Source organism: Bos taurus, chromosome 3 (genome assembly GCF_002263795.3).
Source record: "Bos taurus isolate L1 Dominette 01449 registration number 42190680 breed Hereford chromosome 3, ARS-UCD2.0, whole genome shotgun sequence".
In the NCBI taxonomy this organism is placed as follows: domain Eukaryota; kingdom Metazoa; phylum Chordata; class Mammalia; order Artiodactyla; family Bovidae; genus Bos; species Bos taurus.
Window position 1 is genome coordinate 43,273,220 of NC_037330.1, and position 23,711 is coordinate 43,296,930.

General features: G+C 38.6%; 1 protein-coding gene, 1 long non-coding RNA gene and 1 other non-coding gene across 7 annotated transcripts in view; 2 read left to right on the forward strand and 1 right to left on the reverse strand.

Moving 5' to 3' along the window:
* SLC35A3 (solute carrier family 35 member A3) overlaps positions 1-21,145 on the reverse strand; it is a 51,736-nt gene extending 30,591 nt beyond the window's left edge. Inside the window, exon 1 of one of the 5 annotated variants that reach the window (XM_005204117.5) lies at positions 20,997-21,145. Coding sequence is in view for 2 of the 5 variants with exons in the window: in XM_005204118.5 (XP_005204175.1) it covers positions 5,476-5,520 (45 nt within the window). In the remaining 3 variants the exon portion in view is untranslated. Of the gene's footprint in view, positions 1-5,475; positions 6,513-20,528; positions 20,820-20,867; positions 20,956-20,996 lie in introns of those variants that run through there. The other 4 variants (XM_005204120.4, XM_024989140.2, XM_015463747.3 and 1 more) reach the window with 4 other exon arrangements.
* Positions 4,796-4,910, forward strand: LOC112446155 (U5 spliceosomal RNA). The gene has a single exon (XR_003034216.1). It is a non-coding gene; the product is annotated as a U5 spliceosomal RNA (small nuclear RNA).
* An 84-nt stretch (positions 21,146-21,229) lies between the features above and the next one.
* On the forward strand, positions 21,230-23,307 carry LOC112445983 (uncharacterized). The gene is made up of 2 exons (XR_003034008.2): positions 21,230-21,457; positions 22,920-23,307. It is a non-coding gene; the product is annotated as an uncharacterized lncRNA (long non-coding RNA).
* Positions 23,308-23,711: the final 404 nt, after the last annotated feature.

Consider the following 23,711-nt stretch of genomic DNA (forward strand, 5'->3'; position numbering starts at 1 on the left):
TAAGGGCACTAGGAGCATCTTTTATTCTAATATTTGGTCTTTGACCCCAGTTCCTGACACATTACTCCTGAAATCCTTGTAATTTTCTGGGTGATAGACATGTCTTTTGTTCTAATAAGGCAAATTTGGGTGGGCTTCTGGATGAGTCCTGAAGGAGAGCTGCTCAGCAGAAAAAACAAGCCATGATTAGAAGCTTGGAATTTTCAGCCCTATCTCTGAGCTCCCCTACTCCCCCATTGTCTGAAGAAGGCAGAAGGGCTGAATATGGAGTTAATGATATATCATGCCTACATGATAAGCCTCCATAAAATCCCAACAGTATAGGGTGCGGAGGGCCTCCAGGTTGGTGAACATATGTGTACAGGGAAGGTGAAGCACCCCAAGTCCATGGGTACAGAAGTTCCTGTGCTGGGAACCCTCCCAGACTCTGCCCTAATCTTCATCTGATTGTTCATCTGTATTCTTCATCATATCCTTTAATAAACTGGTGAACATAAATGTTTCCCTGAGTTCTACGAGCCACTCTAGCAATTTAATCAAGCCTGAGGACCTCTGATTTGTAGCTAAATCCAAGTCAGTTGGTAACTGGGGACCCAGGTTGTGATCAGCATATGAAGTAGGGTGGGAGCAGTCTTGTGAGACTTAGCCCTTAACATATGGGATCCGACACCATCTCCAGATAGGTAGTATCAGAACTGCAGAAGGACATCCAGCTGGTGTTGCAGAGAATTTGCCTTGGTGTGGGGAAAAACCCCACACAGATTTGATGACCAGAAGTGTCAGAAGTGAAATACTCTGTATGAGGAGTAGAGGAAACATGCAGGAGCAAAGAAGGGTGTTGTTTTTCTAATATGAAGTCAAGAAGTAAAATATATGCAAACACATGATTATTTGCACTAGAGCACCTGTAAAGAATTACAGTTGAATTTACAATTCTGCCTAAAGGAAGAAAAAAAACTCAAAATGAAAAAAATGAAGTATTTCCTTTTTTTTTTTTTCCTATTTCTTTTTCTTCCAGTTTTACTGAGATATGATATCTAGTACTGTGTCAGTTTAAGCAGTACAAGATGACTTTCACGTATTATTAAATGATTATCAAATAAATTAACATCAATCACTCTTTGCAACCCCATGGACTGCAGCACACCAGGCTCCCCTCTTCTTCATTATCTCCCAGAGTTTGCTCAAACTCATGTCCACCGAGTCGGTGATGCCATCCAATCACCTCATCCTCTGTCAAGAAGTGTATTTCTAAGACATACACTTAGTTTGATTTTAGAGTACAATATAAGGTAGAAGTAAGTACTTTCATTTAATAAACCCCTATATGCAAAACAAATATATAAAAACAAAATAGATGAAAACAAAGATTATGTTCCACCTCTATAAGACAGTCTTATATATATTTTATATATATATAATATAATATTAGTACTTTGGCCATCTCATGCGAAGAGTTGACTCATTGGAAAAGACTCTGATGTTGGGAGGGATTGGGGGCAAGAGGAGAAGGGGACAACAGAGGATGAGATGGCTGGATGGCATCACTGACTCGATGGACGTGAATCTGAGTGAACTCCGGGAGTTGGTGATGGACAGGGAGGCCTGGCGTGCTGCGATTCATGGGGTCACAAAGAGTCGGACACGACTGAGCGACTGAACTGATCTGATCTGATCTGAATATATCTATAATATTTTCCCATTATAACTGAAAACAAACTTCTAACATTTTCATGTTTAATATTTAATTTCAGTCTCTCCTACATTTTTTTCTCTTATTGTCTAATCCCCCTTCTTTTATCCTTTCAGGTGATACCAATCGTCTAGTTTCCAGATTATTCTTTGTTTCACAAAAACTTCCTATCCAAGAAACTTATATATCAATAATCAACAAGAAACTGTTCTTTCCCAAATGTAGCCATATTCAGTTTACAGTCAAAACCCTCATGTACCAGTCAACAAGTTAACACCCATATTCCTTTAAAGACCCCGATTACTAAGCTCCCTGAACCCACCTGGAGTTCAGTGAGGCTCTCAGATTTAGAGCAGTATTAGAAGGGTCAGGATGCTTAGATGTTCCACTTTCACCTTAAAGCTAAGACATGAAAAATGTATTGTTCCTGATCAATAAACAGCACTATTTCATTTTGATGACTTTCTTTGGTTCGGTTTGTTATGGTTTTTCTAAAAAAGCATTTTATTTACTTTAAAAAGTAGTTACTGTTAGTGAGAAAAATGTAGAAACAAAAATTATATTGAACCCAATCCCACTACTCAAAGACATATGAAGATATTTTGATATAGATTCTGTCAATTTTTCTTAAGTTTTTGGGAAATCTCTAAACCTTGAGGACATTAGCAGCAAAGATAAAAGTACCTAGGCCATTTCATATTCCCACTGAAAGGACTTCAACAACTTTTGGAGATTCTTAGTTACACAGGAAATAAAGTCTTGTAATCAAAAGTTCTAAATTCTCCTAAAAAACAGTAGATCTTTCTTGAGGGAAAAGAATGGATTTTAAAAATATAATAAAATACCAAGAATGTAACAAATGTCCACAATTCCACCACCTAGAACTAACAATTATCAATCTTGTCACATTTGCTTATCTTTCCTTTTTTAAAGGAATAAAACATTATAGTTAAAGTCAAAATTCTCTCTAAGCCACAACTCTAAGTCTTATTCCTCACTGTGCCCCTATTATCATGCGTTTGGAGTATGTATTTCAGTGCACTTTTAAAATTTTATATACCTACACAGAAATATGTGTAATCCTAAATATTTTAATACATGGCATCAAACTTTTAACATAAAATATTCCAATATTTTATATTATTTAACATTAACAGAACTATATCTGTATAGAACATGTAATAACATAATATACAGTATATTAATATAATTATATTAAATATATTTAATGTTTTATATTTAATATACATACCTATACAAACATGGTATACATTATTTAGCATCTTCCTTACTGTATTCAGCATTGTTTTGCCTTCTATGTTGACATACAGACCTAGTTCATTGCTTTTAATAACTCTATAATGCTCCATTAAATAAGCGGGCCTTCTATTTACCCATTCTCCTACTGATCAACATTTAAGGTCCTTTTTTCTCCTTTTAAAGATTTAAATTTAAAAATTTTCTTAACATTTTTCAACAAGTAGCTCCTAAATATTATATAAGCTAATTTGTTTCCAGCTATTTTTCTAAAATTTAATATTTTATATGACTTCTCAGGTCTCTTCTAGTTCTGCTAAGTCACTTCAGTCGTGTCCGACTCTGTGCGACCCCATTGATGGCAGCCCATGAGGCTCCCCCGTCCCTGGGATTCTCCAGGCAAGAACACTGGAGTGGGTTGCCATTTCCTTCTCCAATGCATGAAAGTGAAAAGTGAAAGTGAAGTCGACCCCATGAACTGCAGCACACCAGGCTCCTCTGTCTACGGGATTTTCCAGGCAAGAGTTCTGGAGTGGGGTGCCATCGCTTCTAGTTCTAACTATACACAATAATTTCAATTTTTTCATCCAGAAGTACTATCTCAATATTTAAATTGTAAACTTTGAGGACTTCCCTGTTGGCACAGTAGATAAGAATCTGCCTGCCAACGCAGGGACACAGGTTTAATCCCTGGTCTGGGAAGATTCCACATGCTGTGGAAAATCTAAGTAGTAGTTCAACAACTTCTGATCCCACATGCTGAACTACTGAAGCCCACACAGCCCATGCTCTGCAACAAGAAAAGCCACTGCAACGAGAAGCCCAAAGCACTTCAACGAAGAACAGACTCCGCTCTCTGCAATTAAAGACAGACTGCACAAAAGCAACAAAGACCCAGTGCAGAAAAAAAAATTACATTGTATACCGTGAGTATACATATAGCAATACATAACATATTATCATTAACTATTATAAAGTTATTAGTGTATAATAATAATGTATAGCTGTAATCTTGGTGTGTGTATACTATAATCATACTAATTTGATACAGTCACACTGCAAGTCCTTCTAAAAGTCCTTTGCACAGGAATATTTCAGGATTTGCTTAGTCACTAGAAAAGATCTTGTATTTGCTTTCTGATCACTATTTTTCTTTTGAATTGCCAGAGAAGTTTGATATTTACAAAGTTGAGTTTTATTATTTTTAAATCCCTCTCACTTCTTGAAAGAAAAATGTACAACAAAAACTTCATTCACCTAATAACCTCCATTAATTCGGATTTGATGCGTTTGTATGATGACTTGGTTAGAACTGTGTGTAAAAAATATTAGTGAACTTATTAAGAGTTCAAAAAATTCTCAGTAATTAACAATCTTCGGGGGGAAAAAAGGTTTTTCAAAAATACTAGAAGGTATAATTTAAGCATATTTGATATGCTAATTACATATCCCTTATTTTCATTAAAGTAGCTCCCTAAGATCCTTGCCTTTATAAGGCTTTGTCAACCAATTCTGAGTTACTTAAAGCCTTTAAACATTTAAAAAAAATATATATTACATAAAGTATATTTATCATTAATGCACACTACTACTACTTTCACCCTTATGTTAATCAGGGTTAGTGAGAAATTATTTGTTTGTTTATACCATTATTATTGCACTACTACTACTACTACTACTACTAAGTCACTTCAGTATTGTCCAACTCTGCGTGACCCCATAGACGGCAGCCCACCAGGCTCCCCCATCCCTGGGATTCTCCAGGCAAGAACACTGGAGTAGGTTGCCATTTCCTTGTCCATTGCACTAGATAGGCACTAACCAAATTCTGAAACATTCAACTCTATACTCATGTTTCTCTTCAAATTGAATCTTTTGCTTTTTACTAAAGATCCTTGTTGGGGGGGAGAAGCATGAGTGTTACTTCAATTGTTTGAGGCCTTGTAAGATAAACAAGACTGGAAAAAAAAAAGAAAAGAAAAACACTATATACTAAAAATTTCTATTTATTTTTTACTTGTAGATAAATCTGAAAATCAGCCTGGCTACAAAGTTATTTCCAATAACATATGTATAATCTTTAGGTCTCTGTATGAAGCCCATTATTCCACGGAGACAATATCTGTATTTTGCTGTTATGTCTCCAGCCACTAAAAGTCCTGCAAAACTAAATGTTTAATTAATGTTTTTAAATTGTAGTACAATTTATGTGGATTTTGAAAGACTATTAAGTACCTAAGGAATTCTGAAAATTAATTTTCCTTCCATTATAAAAACAAAAGGCTAAATTTCTAACTTAAGATTTCTTAGAGTGAGCTACTTTTACATTTTCTAAACATTAGTTCTGATATACACTTCCTGAGTATTATATATCACACATTATTGATGCATAATAGAGAAATATAAAAACACATTATAAAGTGGTATGCAAATATAAATTCAGAGTAGTCAGAAACAGCTATTAGTATAAAAACAAACCTTCCAAGTTTTTTCTAAGTAAATGAACAGAAAAAGCAAATACATACAGAAATGCTGACTTCAGCTGCAATTTTTTGTCCATTATCTTCCATGATGCCAAAACTTTAAAACTGCAACCTATAACTGTATGCTAAATAATGATGAATAAAATTCATCACAACTGGCATTTATACGTCTTCTTTCCAAACTATCTCAGTAGACATAATATTCCCCCGAAAGTAGCAACTTTCAAGTTGTACCTGAAGTTCATAATACTCCTGTGGAAAATCCAGAAGTCTTATTTTTTTATAAAAGTGAAAAGAAACATGAGTTAAAGGTACTTTATATTATCAATATAGTCCATTTTGTTTCTACAGTAGAAATAATAACCTCCACTAAACTAGTGAGCTTAAGTTCACTCTAGAGTGCTTAAGAAAAGCAAAATCCTGTTCAGTAACACTTACCAACTGACTCTACAGTCTGTGGTTCCTATTACATTCTAAGTTAAACAACCTTTCATTGTTTCTCCTCCCTTTTCTTCTTCAAGGTGCCAGGTTTTCTGTGTACATAAGACAGTATGACCTGTATGTAAGTTAGAGTACTGTCAATTTTTAACTTGTTTTTTTCTTTACAGACGGCAGATTTTTCACTTCTACATTCAGATAAAATCAATAGTATTCAAATATTTCTTCAACTTCACAAATATAAAACCTCTTTGCATTCTAGTTTTTAGATTAAAAATTGTCTAGTATTATCGTACTCTTTACACACATTAATGACTGGGGAAACATAATGACCTAAAAGATATAGCTCTAAGATTCCCTTCTACTGTGAGGTAGGTGCCACGTAAAAGGTACTCTTTTCTCACTCATCCATTTCCCTACCCCTTTGCTATTCTGTTCTATCACTTTCTGCTGTGGTCACATCCTGCCATTGATAGCTAAAGGCTGAAGTTAAAAGGCATTCTACAAAGAACAGAGGCTAGTGTACAATCCAGGTAGGGTCTGTAGGGTGCCAGAAGTTGCCACCCCAAAGTATGTCTTCAACATGCAGATTATTTCAAGCTGAAAACAGTGAAAGCCCTAAAGACTCAGCAAGAAACTTTGACCTTTCCCTTAACTGACCAAAAAAAAAAAAAAAAAGGGGGAATTTAGATAGAGGGCCTGTTCCCAGAATGTCACCAGAGATATCTGCAAGGAATATGGGCTGTATGTGGCGGAAACTCTAGGCAGAGCCTAGAGATCACAGTCCACTCTGGGTCCTACTGTCACTGCATGGCCCAGCAAATATTTACTTAGCAAACTTTTACTTTTCCATCTTCACGTCAATTGCTTTCCTTCTCTTTGAAGAAACAAACCACTACCTACTACATCCTCTTTTGTCTTTAGCTGCAGAGGGTATTTAAGATGAGGGTTTCAGCCATTTTGACAAGTTACTCAGTTTTCCTGGGTCTCTGTATGTACATGTGTTATTAAACTTTTGTGTGCTTTTTCTTTTCTCAATCTATCTTATGTCAATTCAATTCTGAGACCAGTCAGAAGAACCCAAAAGAATTAAAGGAAAAATTCCTCCTCCATGACAGGGTCACAGGCACTAACCATTAGGATAGTTTCAAGACTCAGGAGATTGGGGTCAGAAGTAGAAAATAAAGGTATCACACAATTCACCATCCATGTTTAAATACATACATACCATGGTCAGGCACTACAATGAGCACTGGATATACAATGATGAACAAAACAAATATAATCTTTTTCTTTGGAGGGCTTATCCTCTAGCTTGGAAGACACAAATTATTCAAATAATTTAAGAAATACTATAAGGATGCAAGGGCTTCCAAGGTGGCTCAGTGGTAAAGAATCTGCCTGCCAATGCAGGAGATAGAGGTTTGATCCCTGGGTCAAGAGAAGGAAATGGCAACCCACTCCAGTATTCTTGCCTGGGAAAACCCATGGACAGAGAAGCCTGGCAGGCTACAGGCCATTGGGTCGCAAAAGAGTCAGATACGACTTAAGAGACTAAACAACAATATAAAGGTGTAAACTGCTATGACACAGTGTATGATAGGCAAGTATCACAGGCAAATTACAGTCCTTGTATTATTACTGTATACAGTAATGGTTAAACTGAAACACATTTCCCCAAATCCCCTTCTCTATATGGTGCTGGGTCAGAATCAACGAAACACAAAACCTGCACAAGATTTGGAAGGCAGAGTGAACGAAGCAAGAGCCATTACTCCAGAAGATTTTCAAGAGTTAAATGTGATGAAACAGAAACAACGGTGCTAGCAGGTCCCATTCATCCTCTTTTCCCTGCTCTAACTCAACTCCTCCCAACTGCTGACCCTACTGAGCAACAGTTCCTAATCCCTAGAACCTGAAAACGTTACCTTATTTGGAAAAGGGAATTTTGCAGATGAAATGAAGTTAAGGATCTTGAGATGGGAAAATTATTCTGAATTAGCTAAGTAAATCCTAAATGCCAACACAAGGGTCCTCATAAAAGACAAAAGAGGAAAATACAAGTACTTACAAGAAGGCTTTTCCTATGGCTCAGTGGGTAAAGAATCCACCTGCAGTCAGGAAAAATAAGGCACAGGTTTGATCCCTAAGCTAGGAAGATATCCTGGAAGAGGAAATGGCAACTCACTCTGGTATTCTTGCCTAAAAACACCCTGGAGGGCTACAGTCCAAAGGGTTGCAGAGAGTCGGACATGACTGAACATGGATGCACGAAAGAGAAAACAGCACTGTAAAGATGGAGGAAAAAGGAATGTGAAGACGCTGGCCTGGAGCATCTGGAGTGATGTTCCAGACTGGAGTGATGTAGCCACAAACCAAGTGATGCTGGCGCCCACCAGATGCTGGAAGAAAAACTGGAGTGGATTATCCCCTAAAGCCTCCGGAGGGTACAGAGTGCCTCTGACACTTTGATATTAACCCAATGATATTGATTTTGGATTTCTTGCCAGCAAAACTGTGGGAAAATACATTACTCTTATTTTAAGCAATCAAACATGTGGTAATTTGTTACAGCAGCCCCAGCAAACCAAACCAAGCATCTGAGTCTATAATGAAAAAATGTAATTGTTCTCCAGTCCATGTGTAGTCGGGAAGAATGCATTTACTATGCGCTGGAAAAAGACTGGTTAAAATTAAGCTTTCACTACTCAAAAGAGATATTAATAAGTTAACAAGAAAACTGGGTTATACTGAAAAGTGCATAGAACAGTTCCTGGCACACAGTATGTGCTCAATAAATATATTTTTAAAAATAAATGCCAAAATCTGTAACAAATCAAGGATACAAAAAAATGAGATATCAGTCTAGAGATCATCCATCATGGAAAATCTGAAGCCTATCCACTTGGTTGATAAAACTAAATGACTAATAATAACACTTCTACAGGGAAGGTAAAGACTTGACAAACATTACAAAGTAATTCTACTACAGCTAATTTTATAAAACATCAATTTCTTTGCTATTTTAAAGAATATAAAGGCAAAAAAAATTTTTTTAAGAAAATAAAAGGCAAAAAAGATTACATGTTTATTAGTCTGTTTTTATAACCTGAAATATTAATAGTAGATAATCAGAGGTAAATGTACAAGCTAGAAAACAATTTTCCAATTTTAAGTTTTCTGTCGATATTCAATTACCCTCAAATTGACCAATTTCAGGTATACTACATTTGTCAAAACATATCATCTGAAATATATCTATATATATGCAGAAAGTCAAACATAGTCCTATAAAATAGCTTTGATTTTCAAGCACTAACATTAATAATAGGGTTCTAGTATTTTCTAACATTTTAAAAATGTTTAAGTATTAAACTGTACTAGGGTAATCAAGAATAATGTCTAGTTCTTTATTTAATTCAGCCTGAGGATAAATCTTTAAGATAAGGGGCATTAAAATATTTTTCTTTGCAGCCTTCACAAATGGTAAAAGTTTTAGAAAAATATGTTTATCAGTGAAAATAATTTAACAGAAACTTCACATGAATTGTTATAGTTTATGGCCTGACAAACTATCAAAGATTTAAAAATTTTTTTAAATCTTAACCTGTTAATTTGTGCTTGGGTAACTAATGAAAGATTACCACACTACCATAAGGACAAAATTCCAATATTAAAATTCAAATCCATTCTAAATCTGACAACACAACCACTCCCAAGTAAACCTTTAATAGTCTTAGAAGTTTCTATTCACTATGGTTGTATTAACCATATAGGATATAAAAATATTTTGTTTTATGCTTTTTTGTTTCCAAAACGTAAAAAATTTTTATTGAAGTACTGTATAGTTGATTTACAATGTTGTATTAGTTTCTGGTATATAGCAAAGTGATTCAGTTATACATGCATAATTATTTTTCATTATAGGTCATTATAAGATACTGAATATAGGTGCCTGTGCCAAACGGTAGGATCTTGCTTATCTATTTTATACATAGTAGTTTTTATCTGCTAATCTCAAACTCCTAATTTACGCCTCCTCCTGCCTTTCCCCTTTGGTAATCATACGTTTGTTTTCTATGTCTGTGAGTTTCTGTTTCTATTTCTGAATACAACATGAATCTATCTCATGTCCTGCTTCATTTCTGATGGGGACAGCCTTCAGGGTTTCACAGCTCTAAATCTACCGTCCATATAGCAAATGTCTTAATAAAATGTGGATCTAATCACACGCCTTTCCTATTTGTAAAGTTTAACTGAAATACAGGGCCTGTCACATAATAGTCATTTACTCTGTTAGATTTATAAAAGAACAAATAAACTCTGTAATATGTAAATTCTCAGAAGGGAAAAATGACCCTGTGAATTAAGTCTCTCTGTACATACATATGGAGAAGGAAATGGCAACCCACTCCAGTATTCTTGCCTGGAGAATCCCATGGAGAGAGGAGCCTGGTAGGCTACAGTCCATGGGGTTGCAAAGACTTGGACACGACTGAGCGACTTCACTTTCACTTTTAAACAAATGCAACTGGTTTTCATTAAATATTTTCTAATAGTTGCAACTTCACAAGAGAAGTTAATGAAATAATTATTTACTGAGCACCTGCAACCAATCAGACATTGTGCTAGGTGCTTTATGGCATCATCTCACTTAAAACTCATTTTATCTGTAAAGGAGATACCACTCATTTTACAGATTAAAAACTGAAGTTCTGAGATATTAAGTCTATAACTTCCTTTGCATAATATGACAGAATTCAGATACGAAGCATGATTTCTCTCAGTCAAAGCTACAATTCATGGCCCATGAATTTTTGCAAGGAGTCTATTGCATGGTCTTTGCAATAATGCCTAAGTGTTGAAACATGTCTAAGTTTTAGAGGGTCAGTCACCATAACATATTAGAGTATGCCTCCACCAGATTGTATAAGTTCACATTCTGTCTCCACATAACCATAACCAGGGCAAAGTACTTAACCTCTGTCCCTCCTTTCTCTTACCTATAAAATGGGAATAAACAATAGTATGTACTTCATAAAATGGTTTAAAGGATATAAATTACAAAACAGGGGTTATAATTCTACATTGCCTCATCTGAGTATTCACTGGATAAAAGAGTCAGCAAAAACAATACCGGGAGCAGACTGTGGCTCAGATCATGAACTCCTTATTGCCAAATTCAGACTTAAATTGAACAAAGTGGAGAAAACCACTAGACCATTCAGGTATGACCTAAATCAAATCCCTTACAATTATACAGTGGAAGTTGAGAAACAGATTTAAGGCACTAGATCTGATAGACAGAATGCCTGATGAACTATGGACGGAGGTCTGTGACACTGTACAGGAGACAGGGATCAAGACCATCCCCAAGAAAAAGAAATGCAAAAAAGCAAAATGGCTGCCTGAGGAGGCTTTACAAATAGCTGTGAAAAGAAGAGAAGCCAAAAGCAAAGGAGAAAAGGAAAGATATAACCATCTGAATGCAGAGTTCCAAAGAATAGCAAGGAGAGATAAGAAAGCCTTCCTCAGAGATCAATGCAAAGAAATAGAGGAAAACAACAGAATGGGAAAGACTAGAGATCTCTTCAAGAAAATTAGAGATACCAAGGGAACATTTCATGCAAAGATGGGCTCGATAAAGGATAGAAATGGTATGGACCTAACAGAAGCAGAAGATATTAAGAAGAGGTGGCAAGAATACACAGAAGAATTGTACAAAAAAGATCTTCATGACCCAGATAATCATGAAGGTGTGATCACTCCCACTCACCTAGAGCCGGACATCCTGGAATGTGAAGTCAGGTAGGCCTTAGGAAGCATCACTACGAACAAAGCTAGTGGAGGTGATGGAATTCCAGTTGAGCTATTTCAAATCCTGAAAGATGATGCTGTGAAAGTGCTGCACTCAATATGCCAGCAAATTTGGAAAACTCAGCAGTGGTCACAGGACTGGAAAAGCTCAGTTTTCATTCCAATCCCAAAGAAAGGTAATACCAAAGAATGCTCAAACTACCGCACAATTGCACTCATTCACATGCTAGTAAAGTAATGCTCAAAATTCTGCAAGCCAGGCTTCAGCAGTACGTGAACCATGAACTTCCAGATGTTCAAGCTGGTTTTAGAAAAGGCAGAGGAACCAGATATCAAATTGCCAACATCTGCTGGATCATTGAAAAAGCAAGAGAGTTCCAGAAAAACATCTATTTCTGCTTTATTGACTGTGCCAAAGCCTTTGACTGTGTGGATCACAATAAACTGTGGAAAATTCTGAAAGAGATGGGAATACCAGACCACCTAATCCGCCTCTTAAGAAAACTGTATACAGGTCAGGAAGCAACAGTTAGAACTGGACATGAAACAACAGATTGGTTCCAAATAGGAAAAGGAGTACGTCAAGCTTGTATATTGTCACCCTGCTTATTTAACTTATATGCAGAGTGCATCATGAGAAACACTGGGCTGGAGGAAGCACAAGCAGGAATCAAGATTGCTGGGAGAAATATCAATAACCTCAGATATGCAGATGACACCACCCTTATGACAGAAAGTGAAGAGGAACTAAAAAGCCTCTTGATGAAAGTGAAAGTGGAGAGTGAAAAATTTGGCTTAAAGCTCAACTTTCAGAAAACTAAGCTCATGGCATCCAGTCCCATCACTTTATGGCAAACAGATGGGGAAACAGTGCAAACTGGCTGACTTTATTTTTCTGGGCTCCAAAATCACTGCAGATGGTGACTGCAGCCATGAAATTAAAAGATGCTTGTTCCTTGGAAGGAAAGTTATGACCAACCTGGACAGCATATTAAAAAGCAGAGACAGTACTTTGCCAACAAAGGTCTGTTAAGGCAAGGCTATGGTTTTTCCAATAATCATGTATAGATGTGAGAGTTGGACTATAAAGAAAGCTGAGCGCTGAAGAATTGATGCTTTTGAACTGTGGTGTTAGAGAAGACTCTTGAGAGTCCCTTAGACTGCAAGGAGATCTAACCAGTCCATCCTAAAGGAGATCAGTCCTGGGTGTTCATTGGAGGACTGATGTTGAAGCTGAAACTCCAATACTTCGGCCACCTGATGTGAAGAGCTGACTCATTTGTAAAGACCCTGACGCTGGGAAAGATTGAGGGCAGGAGGAGAAGGGGATGACAGAGGATGAGATGGTTGGATGGCATCACTGACACAATGGACATGGGTTTGGGTGGACTCCAGGAATTGGTGATGGACAGGGAGGCCTGGCGTGCTGCAGTTCATGGGGTCACAAAGAGTTGGACATGCCTGAGCAACTGAACTGAACTGAACTAAGACTTACTCATGTTACAAAATGCCACTAATAACATTTAAAATTGGCTTTTTATAGCACATATGAATTTAGAAAAACCTTATCTACCTTTTACAGAAAAACTAGGCAGAGTAGGTATAAAGTCATGTGTGGACATTTCCTTACTGGAATAATTTTCTTTCTTAGCACTTATCTGACATGATCTAAAATTCCAGCTTCATTTTAACTCTGTTTTCTACTATATTACCTGACTTACCAAAGCTTTTCAATTAAAGTGCTTATCTCCAGGCAGCAACTGATTCTTTGGTTCCATTTGGGATGGTATCTCCGACATGGATGATAAACTAGTAAGAGTTTTGGGTAGGCAATCTGGATTGAGCAGCTGAGTTACACTTTAGCTTATAAAATAAACACTCATATTTATATACCAAATACTCTCAGATTTATATAGCAGAAGACATCCAAAAACCAATCATTAAAATACGTATAAAAAAATCATATTAAAAAAAAAAAGTAAAAAAAACAAAACAAAACCCATATATAACCACAGCACTATACTCCTTCATTAAAGGAAACAATTAAGTTTAATGTACTTAGGATACACCTGTTTTTCAGACAGGTGAAATCTAATGTTAAGCTACCAATTCATATTGATCTGAACTTTAATAAATTCATACACGCATTATTATTAACTACTAGTTTGATGATGTTCAAGCTACCTCAGTAACCCAGACAGGTCTACAATTTACTCTTCAGTTTTTTATAATTTCACACACACACACAAATCCACAGCAGACTGTTATCAAATAGAAACTTCCTTCTCTAATAAAGGGAAATAAACTCAAAAGTTATACTTCATAGCTACTGAAGGATGATTAGCCTTTAAGGGAGAGAATATTTCAGTTGATTCCAATTATCTGTCCAGTCATTCATCCAACATACTTTCTACTAATATCCATTTCAAATATAACTGAGGCAGCCCAGACCGTGTATGTAGGACACAGGGTTTGATCTGTCTCACCCTGAATATTCTCATTTAAAAGGTGGTGATGGGAAACAAAATATGTCATTCCCAAAATATGCTACTTTGACATATTATTTTGAGTTGTAGGTATTAAAACGCAGGGAAACCTTCTCTGAATTTCCCTTATCTGCTTAAACATAAATCCTCTAAAAGGAAGTCAACTGTCATAAATCCACTCCCCAAAGGAGCTTCATCAACCGAGACTGACTATTAATCACAGGAGAGGAGACTAAGAGAGGAAGGTAAATTCTGATGTTGTCCTTTACAAATTCAGATTAGCAGGAGAGAACATTTGTAAAAATTCATTCTCTGAATTGCAACTTTGTATATAAAATGGTTTTGGTATATTCATCGTTTTTTATTTTATTTTATTTATTTTTGGCTGTGCTGGGTCTTTGTTGCTTCATGGGCTTTTCTCTGGTTGCAGTGAGCAGAGGCTACTCTCTAGCTGTGGTGCAAGGGTTTCTCATTGCCATAGCTTCCTTACTGCGGAGCACAGGTTCTAGGGCACACGGGCTCAGGAGTTGCAGTTTCTGGGCTGTAGAGCATAGGCTCAGTAGCTGTGGCCCACGGGTTTAGCTCTGCGGCGTGTGTGATCCTCCAGGTCCAGGGACCAACCAATCTCCTGCATTGTTGTTGCTGTTCAGTTGCTAAGTCATCTGACTCTTTATGATCCCACAGACTGCAGCATGCCAGGCTTCCCTGTTCTTCACCATCTCCCAGAGTTTGCTTGAATTCGTATCCACGAAGTCAGTGATGCCCTCTTCTCCTTATCTCAGACTTTCCCTTTATCAGGGTCTTTTCCAATGAGTCAGCTCTATGGTACTATGGTAGCCATAGTATTGGAGCTTCAGCTTCAGCATCAGTCCTTCCAATGAATATTCAGGATTGACAGGTTTGATCTCCTTGCTGTCCAAGGGACTCTCAAGAGTTTTCTTCAGCACCACAACTCAAAAGCATCAACTTTTTGGCACTCAGACTTCTTTATGGCCCAACTCTCACATCTGCACACGACTACTGGAAAAACCATAGCTTTGACTATATGGACCTCTGATGGCAAAGTGATGCCTCTGCTTTGTAAACATGCTGTCTAGGTTGGTCATAGCTTTTCTTCCAAGGAGCAAGCATCTTTTAATTTCATGACTGCAGTCACTGTCCACAGTGATTTTGGAGCCCAAGAAAATAAAATCTGTCACTGTTTCTACTTTTTCCCTTTCTGTTTGCTATGAAGTGATGGGACTGGGTGCCATGACCTTAGGTTTTTGAATGTTGAGTTTTAGGCCAGCTTTTTCACTCTCCTCTTACTTTCATCAAGAGGCTCTTTAGTTCCTCTTCACTTTCTGCCATTAGGGTGGTATCATCTGCATATCTGAGGTTGTTGATACTTCTTTCTCCCTGCAATCTTGATTCTAGGTTGTGATTCATCCAGCCTGGCATTTTGTATGATGTACTCTGCATATAAGTTACATAAGCAGGGTGACAATATACAGACTTGATATACTCCTTTCCCAGTTTTGAACCAGTCCATTGTTCCATATCTGGTTCTAACTGTTGGTTCCTGACCTGCATACAGGCTTCTCAGGAGACAGGTAAGGTGGTCTGGTATTCCCATCTCTTTAAGAATTGTCCATAGTTTGTTGTGTTCCACACAGCCAAAAGCTTTAGCACAGTCAATAAAGATGTTTTTCTGGAATTTGCTTGCATCTTCCATAATCCAAAGGATGTTAGCAAGTTGATTTCTGGTTCCTCTGTCTTTTCTAAATCCAGCTTGTCATCTGGAAAGTCTCAATTCATGTACTGCTGAAGCCTAGTTCATGAACTGCTGAAGCCTAGCTTGAAGGATTTTGAGCATTACCTTGCTAGCATGTGAAATGAGTGCAACTGTGTGGTAGTCTGAACATTCACTGGCATTGCCCTTCTTAGGAACTGGAATGAAAACTGACCTTTTCCAGTCCTGTGGACACTGCTGAGTTTTCCAAATTTGCTGACAGGCAGATTCTTTACCACTGAGTCACCATGGAAGCCCACTCATTGGTTTGATTCTTGCCTTCCCAGGGACAGCTATTGCTTTCCAGTTTGTCTCATTTTGTGTCCTGAAAAACTGGGGTTGGTTTTCTGCCTGCTCAGGCATGCAGGTTATGATTCTTGTGTATTCAAGCAACTCAACTGTAAGGTTGGGGGCAAAAAAATATGAGGAGACAGAAATGTGGGTTACATCTCATCTGCAGCTACTGTCCTACAGACCACTGCCAGCTTGGGGTGGGGGTGGGATGTTACCATCTTAAAATTTTGTGTATCACAGAAATAATCAAATTTCCTTGTCCACTGCATTAGAATGAACTCTCACTAGATCCTTAACTATGACCATTTTTAAGTCTTCTGTCATTTACAAATAGTTACTGTTTTACTCTTATGCTTTCCTGCTGCTCCTAAGTCACTTCAGTCGTGTCCGACTTTGTGTGATCCCAGAGACGACAGCCCACCAGGCTCCCCCGTCCCTGGGATTCTCCAGGCAAGAACACTGGAGTGGGTTGCCATTTCCTTCCTGAAGTTTGTCCAGAACATTTGTCTTCAAAAAGATTCAAGAAAATGACACTGATAAGTACTCTACATTACAGATTTGTAATAACTTTAAAATCATACCAATGAACTAGGTAATAAATTCCAGAACTCTAATGGAAAAAATTAATGGATTCATGAAACTACTAACTTTAGATCAAGCAAAACAGGAATAATTACATGGGACTGAGAAAATGATGAGAATGATTTTTAATTTTATGACTTTTTGTTAAAAACATTGCTAGCTCTTTAACACTTTAACAGATTGAAGGAAGTCTTTTTTCTTAAACTTTCTATAATTTAAAGCAATTTGGTAAATTATATCTTTGCAAACAGAACGGAAACATTTATTTATCTGTTTCTCCCTACGTGATTCTTCAAAAAATCGGAAACTAATAGTGAGTATTCTTAATTTCATGACAATATAGTTACTTGCATATGTTCAATAAGAATCTATTTTCCTTGTAATAGGATACAGTTGGAAACACTGGCTATACGGCCAAAGTTTTGACTGAGAAGTCATATTTGAGGATAATATCAACTTTAAGGAATTAAGGTGGACTTTGTGTAAAGTCCACCATTCTTTTGGTAAAGAATCCACCTGCAATGTGGGAGACCTGGGTTCAATACCTGGGTTGGGAAGACCACCTGGAGAAGGGAAAGGGTTCCCACTCCAGTATTCTGGCCTGGAGAATTCCATGGACTGTATAGTCCACTGGGTCGCAAAGAGTCGGACACGATTCCAGCTTTCACTTTACAAGGTCAATGAAGCCCCTTCCAGAAACACACACACACACACACACACACACACACACACACACAAAACCCCTGGTATCTTGCTTTCATAGTTCCAAGCCATATCAGTTGAGTAAGGAAGGTCATTTTCTGGTGGGTCCAAGAACTTAAGGATTTCTTAGGGACCTCAAGGAAAAAGGAGAGAGAAATTCACTCAAATCTAAGTATTACAGGAGAAATCTGACGGTCAGTCCTTGGCTTGGCTTTCTGGGCTTGAGATACTTTCAAACGTCTGAGATTCCTTCTGGAAAGTTACAGCAAAGCAGATTTTAAGAGTCTTTATGGTCAATTACTATTCTTACTGCATTTACATAAATAATCAGGCCAAGTTTAATGAGACTAGACTTATTGTGCAAACAAATTAGTCTTACTGTAACTATCTTTGGTAGAAGTAGAGAGGACTAGAGAGAGAACATTTACGTTTCAGTAGCACACTTCTGTGGATATCATATTCTACTGTAGTCCACTGCCTTTGAGGTTTTATAATCTACTTGTACACTGGATTGGATCTCTGAATTATTCTAGTTTCCTCCAATATCTAGTTATGACTCTCTAAACTAACATTTTCAACTTTCTCTACTCTGACTTGGAATCACAAAAACTAAACACTGTCCTTTTCCCAAAGCCCTGCAAGCTGAAGCTAGACAACTTGGGTAACTTATTATTTTTCCAGTTTTATTGAGTTATAATTGACATACAGCACCACATAATTTTATGTTGCACAGCATAATGATTTGACTTACATACATCGTGAAATGATTACCACAGTAAATTTAGTGAATATCAATCTTCTCATGTAAATTAAATAGAAAATATATATTTATGTTTTTTGCCTTATGATGAGAATGTTTACGATTTACTCTCAACAACTTTAATATATAAAGTACAGAAGTAATACTACATTTATCACATTGTACATTATAGCCCTAGTATTTATTCATCTTATAACTGAAAGTTTTTGCCTTTTGACTACCTTCTTCCAATTCTACCCTACCTTCCACTCTGCCACCCTCTGGTAACCACAAAAATGATGTCTTTTTTCTGAGTTTGTTTTTGAAGTACAATTGACATACAACACTATGCTAGTTCCTGGTATGCACCATAGTGATTTGCTACTTCTATACATTTCTAAAGTAATCACCATGATACATACAGTCACCATCTGCCACCTAAGATTTACACATGTACTGACTATATTCCCCACACTGTACATTTCCTACTTGTAACCGTTTGTTATTGGAAGTTGTACCTTTTAATCTCTTCCACCTATTTCTCCCCTAACCACCTGCTTGTTCTCTGAGTTTATGATTCTATTTCTGTTTAGAATGATCACTCTTGTGTTATAGTATAATCTTATTTCAGCTTTTTATTAATCTTATATTTGAAAATGCTTTTCTATTCTATGTTTTAGTACTTTATTTGATCCTCAAAGTAATAAATCTTTGAGGTAGTATAGATAACTTTCTCAAAAAATGATAGCAAAATGCTAATTTACCAAATATTATAAAATACTTATAAAGTGCAGCACACAAGAGAAGAATGTTTTGGACTGAAGACGGACTTTAGAGAGCTTTATAAGAAGGAAGTAGCAACTTCCAGTTGGAAAAGAAGTCCTGGGAATACTGTACAGCATGGTAACTATAGTTAATAATACCATATTGTATATTTGAAAGTTGCAAAAAGAGTAAACTTAAAATCTTAAAAGCTGTCATTACAAGAAAAATTTGGGGGACTTCTCTCGTGATCCAGTGGCTAAGACTCTGAGCTCCCAATGCAGGGGACCCAAGTTCAATCCCTGGTCAGGGAACAAGATCTCACATGCTGCAACTAAGACCTGGTGCAGCCAAATAAATAAATATAAAAAAAAAAGAAAAATTTTGTATCTATGTGTGGTGATGAATGTTAACTAGATTTGTGGTGATAATTTTGCAATACATACAAATATCAAATCATTATGATGTACACTGGAAACTAATACAGAGTTATATGTCAATTACATCTCAATTTTTTAAAAAAATTAAAGGAGGTGGCATTAAAGAATACCTTTTGCAAAGATGGACAGAATGATTTCTACAAAGATGGAAAAAAAGGCCTTCCTTGTAGGAAGAAAGGATGTAAGCAAAGAAGGCGGCACATAGGCATAGAACATGTTCAGAAATTAACTTCAAAGTAACTATTACGATTGAGCTAAAAAACAGAACTCGTGGGATAAAATAATTTTTTAAAAAAGAATGAAAGGGACATGTTGATTTGATTGAAGTCAAGGAGAGCTACACATTTTTGAAGAGCTTTGGTTGGTAACCTAAATAATTTTAAATTTAATCTGGATTCAATAGAAAGTCACTGGAGTATGTCTGAGGAAAGAGAAACCAAGGAATACATAAGACCTCTGGTTTTGAAAAGCAGTTTCAAGGGGAGTTACTGGAAGGGAGATAGGCTGAGGGCAGCAAATCCAGCCACTGCCACAGAGCAAGTAAGAAGAGGAAAGAGAAGTCACGTTTAGCATAGAAATGAAAAAGAGAACAAGCAAACTGGGATGCTGAAAAAGTAGAATCAATACTTGGGAGGAAAGTTAGGGCCAGGAATGTAAATTTATAAGTCATGCCCTTAAAGGAAACAATCTGAGTTTACCAGCGAAAATGAGTAAGGGCACCAAGTGAGAAACTACCAAATTTCATTTTTAACTACCAGAGTTGAACGCTGATCGAAAACAAAAAACTGCGGTTCCATTTTCAAATGCTGCATGTAACAGAACATAATAAAAGATTCAGCCTTCTACCATAAAGTAATGAAAAGTGTTTTACCAAGCATGGCCCAATACTACATTTAATATTACCCTTTAATTCATTTGAACCAGCATCCCCTGTAGTTTAGTTGCTTTAAATAAAAGTTAATTAAAATCTTCCCTTCCTAAACACTCAGAACCCAACAAGCACACCTTTTCTGATAGGAATCCCACCTGGCCTCAGACAGCCTTTGCCTGCGTACTAGCCTTACCAAGGACAACCTTTCCATTTCTTGAAGTCCCTGAGGCTTCTTCAGCGCAGGGTCCCGGTCTCCTGGCTCGGCATCAGCCACAGGGCCGTACACCGAGCGGGAAGCTCCAGGGCAGTTCGCAAATGGAGTGACCGCCAGCCTGGCCCTCCGGCCACTCGGTTCCGCACGCCCGAGACTCTAAAGCACACACTGCCGTTTTCATTTGGTTGACACACCCCTTTCCTGGAGCCCTTTTCCTTCCTACACCTAGCACATTCCTCACGTCGTCCCTCGTACTTACAACGTGTCACTTCATCCACTCCCACCCCGTACTCAGCTAGTACTTAAGGTATTCCATACCGTTCCCTTCACTCAGACAGACTTCGTATCAGCCGCGCGCCCGCTGCATCCTCCCGGAGCTGCCCCGGCCAAAGCAGAGGCCACCGGCCTGCCCGTGCCCGCCGCCACCCAGGAGCGCACCAGGCTCACCTTCCGCGCAGCTCGTCCGGCTGCGCGTACTGGGGGCGGCGGCTCAGCTCGGCCCGGCGCCCCAGGCTGCGGCGCCCGCCGGGTCCCCCGCTTCCCTTGAAGCGCAGCACCACTCGCTACCGCCGCCGTCGGTGCCGCCGGCCCAGTGCGGCTCAGGCGTTTCCGGGTTCCCGCGGTCCCGTCTCCCAATCGCTCCGGCTGCCGCCTCGGCCCGGGTGAACGCCGTTCCCGGCTCGGCTCTGCTGGTCCCATCTTGGCATTTGCCAACTCCATCCCCAAGACGAGGACTTCAGAGGCTCCGCGGGCGACCCCCGGAGCCGGCTTCTCTGTCGCGTCCTTGCCTGGGGCAGTACCTTCTGCTAGTTGTTTCCTAAAGGGACGTAGCGAACGGAGTGACTCCAGCGGCGTGCCTCTGCCGGACTGCCTGGTGGCGAAGGTCGCCAGAGTGTGAGACTGCGAAAGTAAAGTCAAAGTCCTTTGGGGGCAAAGGACCCTGAGAGGGAGTGAGGAGGTGGATCCAGGAAGCAAACACACTGGGTTCTAGAAATGTCAGTGACAGTGAAAACTAACGAGATTCGTTCTGGCTCAGGCTGCCATTCATTTTTCTGGAAGGCTTGTTCGGTTGGAAATAACCGCTTCTCCCACTCTGGTTTAGACCCTGAGGCTGAACAGAGCCTAGAGCAGCGCCACCAAATTAGTAGGGTAGGATTATCCCTTTCCTCTTAACACCACGCCGCTATGAATTAAGCCTGTGTCTCTTTATATTGCAAATGATTAAAACTACATCCGAGAAAGACAAACGGAGAAAGAGAGCAGAAAAACAAAATTAAATAACTGTATTAGAGTAGAATGACTGGCTTTAAAATTTTGGCTCAGATGGAAACGAATCTGCCTGCAACGCAGGAGACCCAGGTTGGATCCCTGGGTTGGGAAGATCCCATGGAGAAGGAAATGGCAGTATTCTTGCCTGGGAAATCCCACGGACAGAAGAGCCTGGAGGGCGTCCAGTGCATGGGGCTCGCAAAGAGACACGACTTGAGCGACTAACACTCATGATCTTGAGAAATTCCCAGGATGGTGGAATATATCTTAGATTTTCATGTTTGTTCTAAATATTTTGGAAGTAAAATGTGCCTGATGCATAATAATAATAGCTAGGCACTATTCTAAGATTAAGATAGAATATATAATGAATCTTTTCCTCCTTTTGTAAGAGGGAAAAGATTTAAACTATTTTAGAAATACTTCGGCAGGAAAAATATACCTTATGACATAAATAAGGTATATTTTATGTTTGTTTGTTTTTTTAAGAGAAAAAGATTTTTTAGTCTGTTCAAAAAGTTTTAAAATGAAAAGGAGAGAAGTGGAGGCAATTATTCATTAGGAAACAGTAACATGGTGCTTTGGCCTCTTGGAAGAGGACCAAAGCTCTAAACAGACAAAAACAACAATGAAAATAGAGGGTTCAATATATTTATGACACCCACAACTGATGTAAAGATATGGGTTGCCAAACTGATGACCAAAAGAAAGTAATGCTTTCATTGACCTCTCCTAGCTTTACAATTTGTACTTAGATACTAATGTAGTGGAAACTAGTTTAGGCACCCCATTATGTTAGCCCTTATTCTCTCTACCCATTCAACCTACACAGCACACGGTTGCACCTCAGTCCTATCTGACTTACTCTTTGTGACATCATGGACTATAGCCCCATGGACTGTAGCTCGCCAGGCTCTTCTGTCCATGGAATTTCCCAGGCAAGAATACTCGAGTGGGTTGCCATTTTCTCCTCCAGGGCATCAAACCTGACCTAAGTCTATGGAGTCTCCTGTATTGGCTGGCAGATTCTTTACACTTGCCCCACCTGGGAAGCCCAACATACAGATGTTTATAAAGTTTTCCCTCTTTCTTGCTTAATAGCACTGTGAAAATGATTGCCCTCTAACTAAGGCTGTACCATCCACCTAATGTTTAACCCTCCAAGAGGACACTCCGTATCACTGCTTTCCATTGGGAGCATTCTTCATTCCAGAAAGAGAGTCATGGCTGACCACCAGAACCTGTTCTGAATCACCTAATGCCAGCCCTAACATCTCAATATCCCCAGGAGGAGAAGAATGCAAGAACACATCAGCCCTGATCCTCATCTTCAGCCCCATTTACCACCTGAAAACTGTAAGACCTCTTCCAGCTTCCCCGGGGAAGCAGAGCACAATCTTGAGAGCATTAACTTTCAAGCTTACACGCTCAAGCCCCACTGCTCCTGGGGCTTGAGTAATAAAGTAATAAAGCTACTCCTTTCTCCAAAGCACTGTCTCTGTATTTTTACTTGGTGTCGGTGAGCAATAACACTGAACTGCTTTCAGTTTTCCTGTATATACCACTCATAGCACCTATTCCGGAGAAGGCAATGGCACCCCACTCCAGTACTCTTGTCTGTAAAATCCCATGGACGGAGGAGCCTGGTGGGCTGCTGTCCATGGGGTCGTTAGGAGTCGGACACGACTGAGAGACTTCACTTTCACTTTTCACTTTCATGCATTGGAGAAGGAAATAGAAACCCACTCCAGTGTTCTTGCCTGGAGAATCCCAGGGACAGGGGAGCCTGGTGGGCTGCCATCTGTGGGGTTGCACAGAGTCAGACACGACTGAAGCGACTTAGCAGCAGCAGCAGCACCTATTCCCATTCCTCATGCTCTTAATTGAATGTTG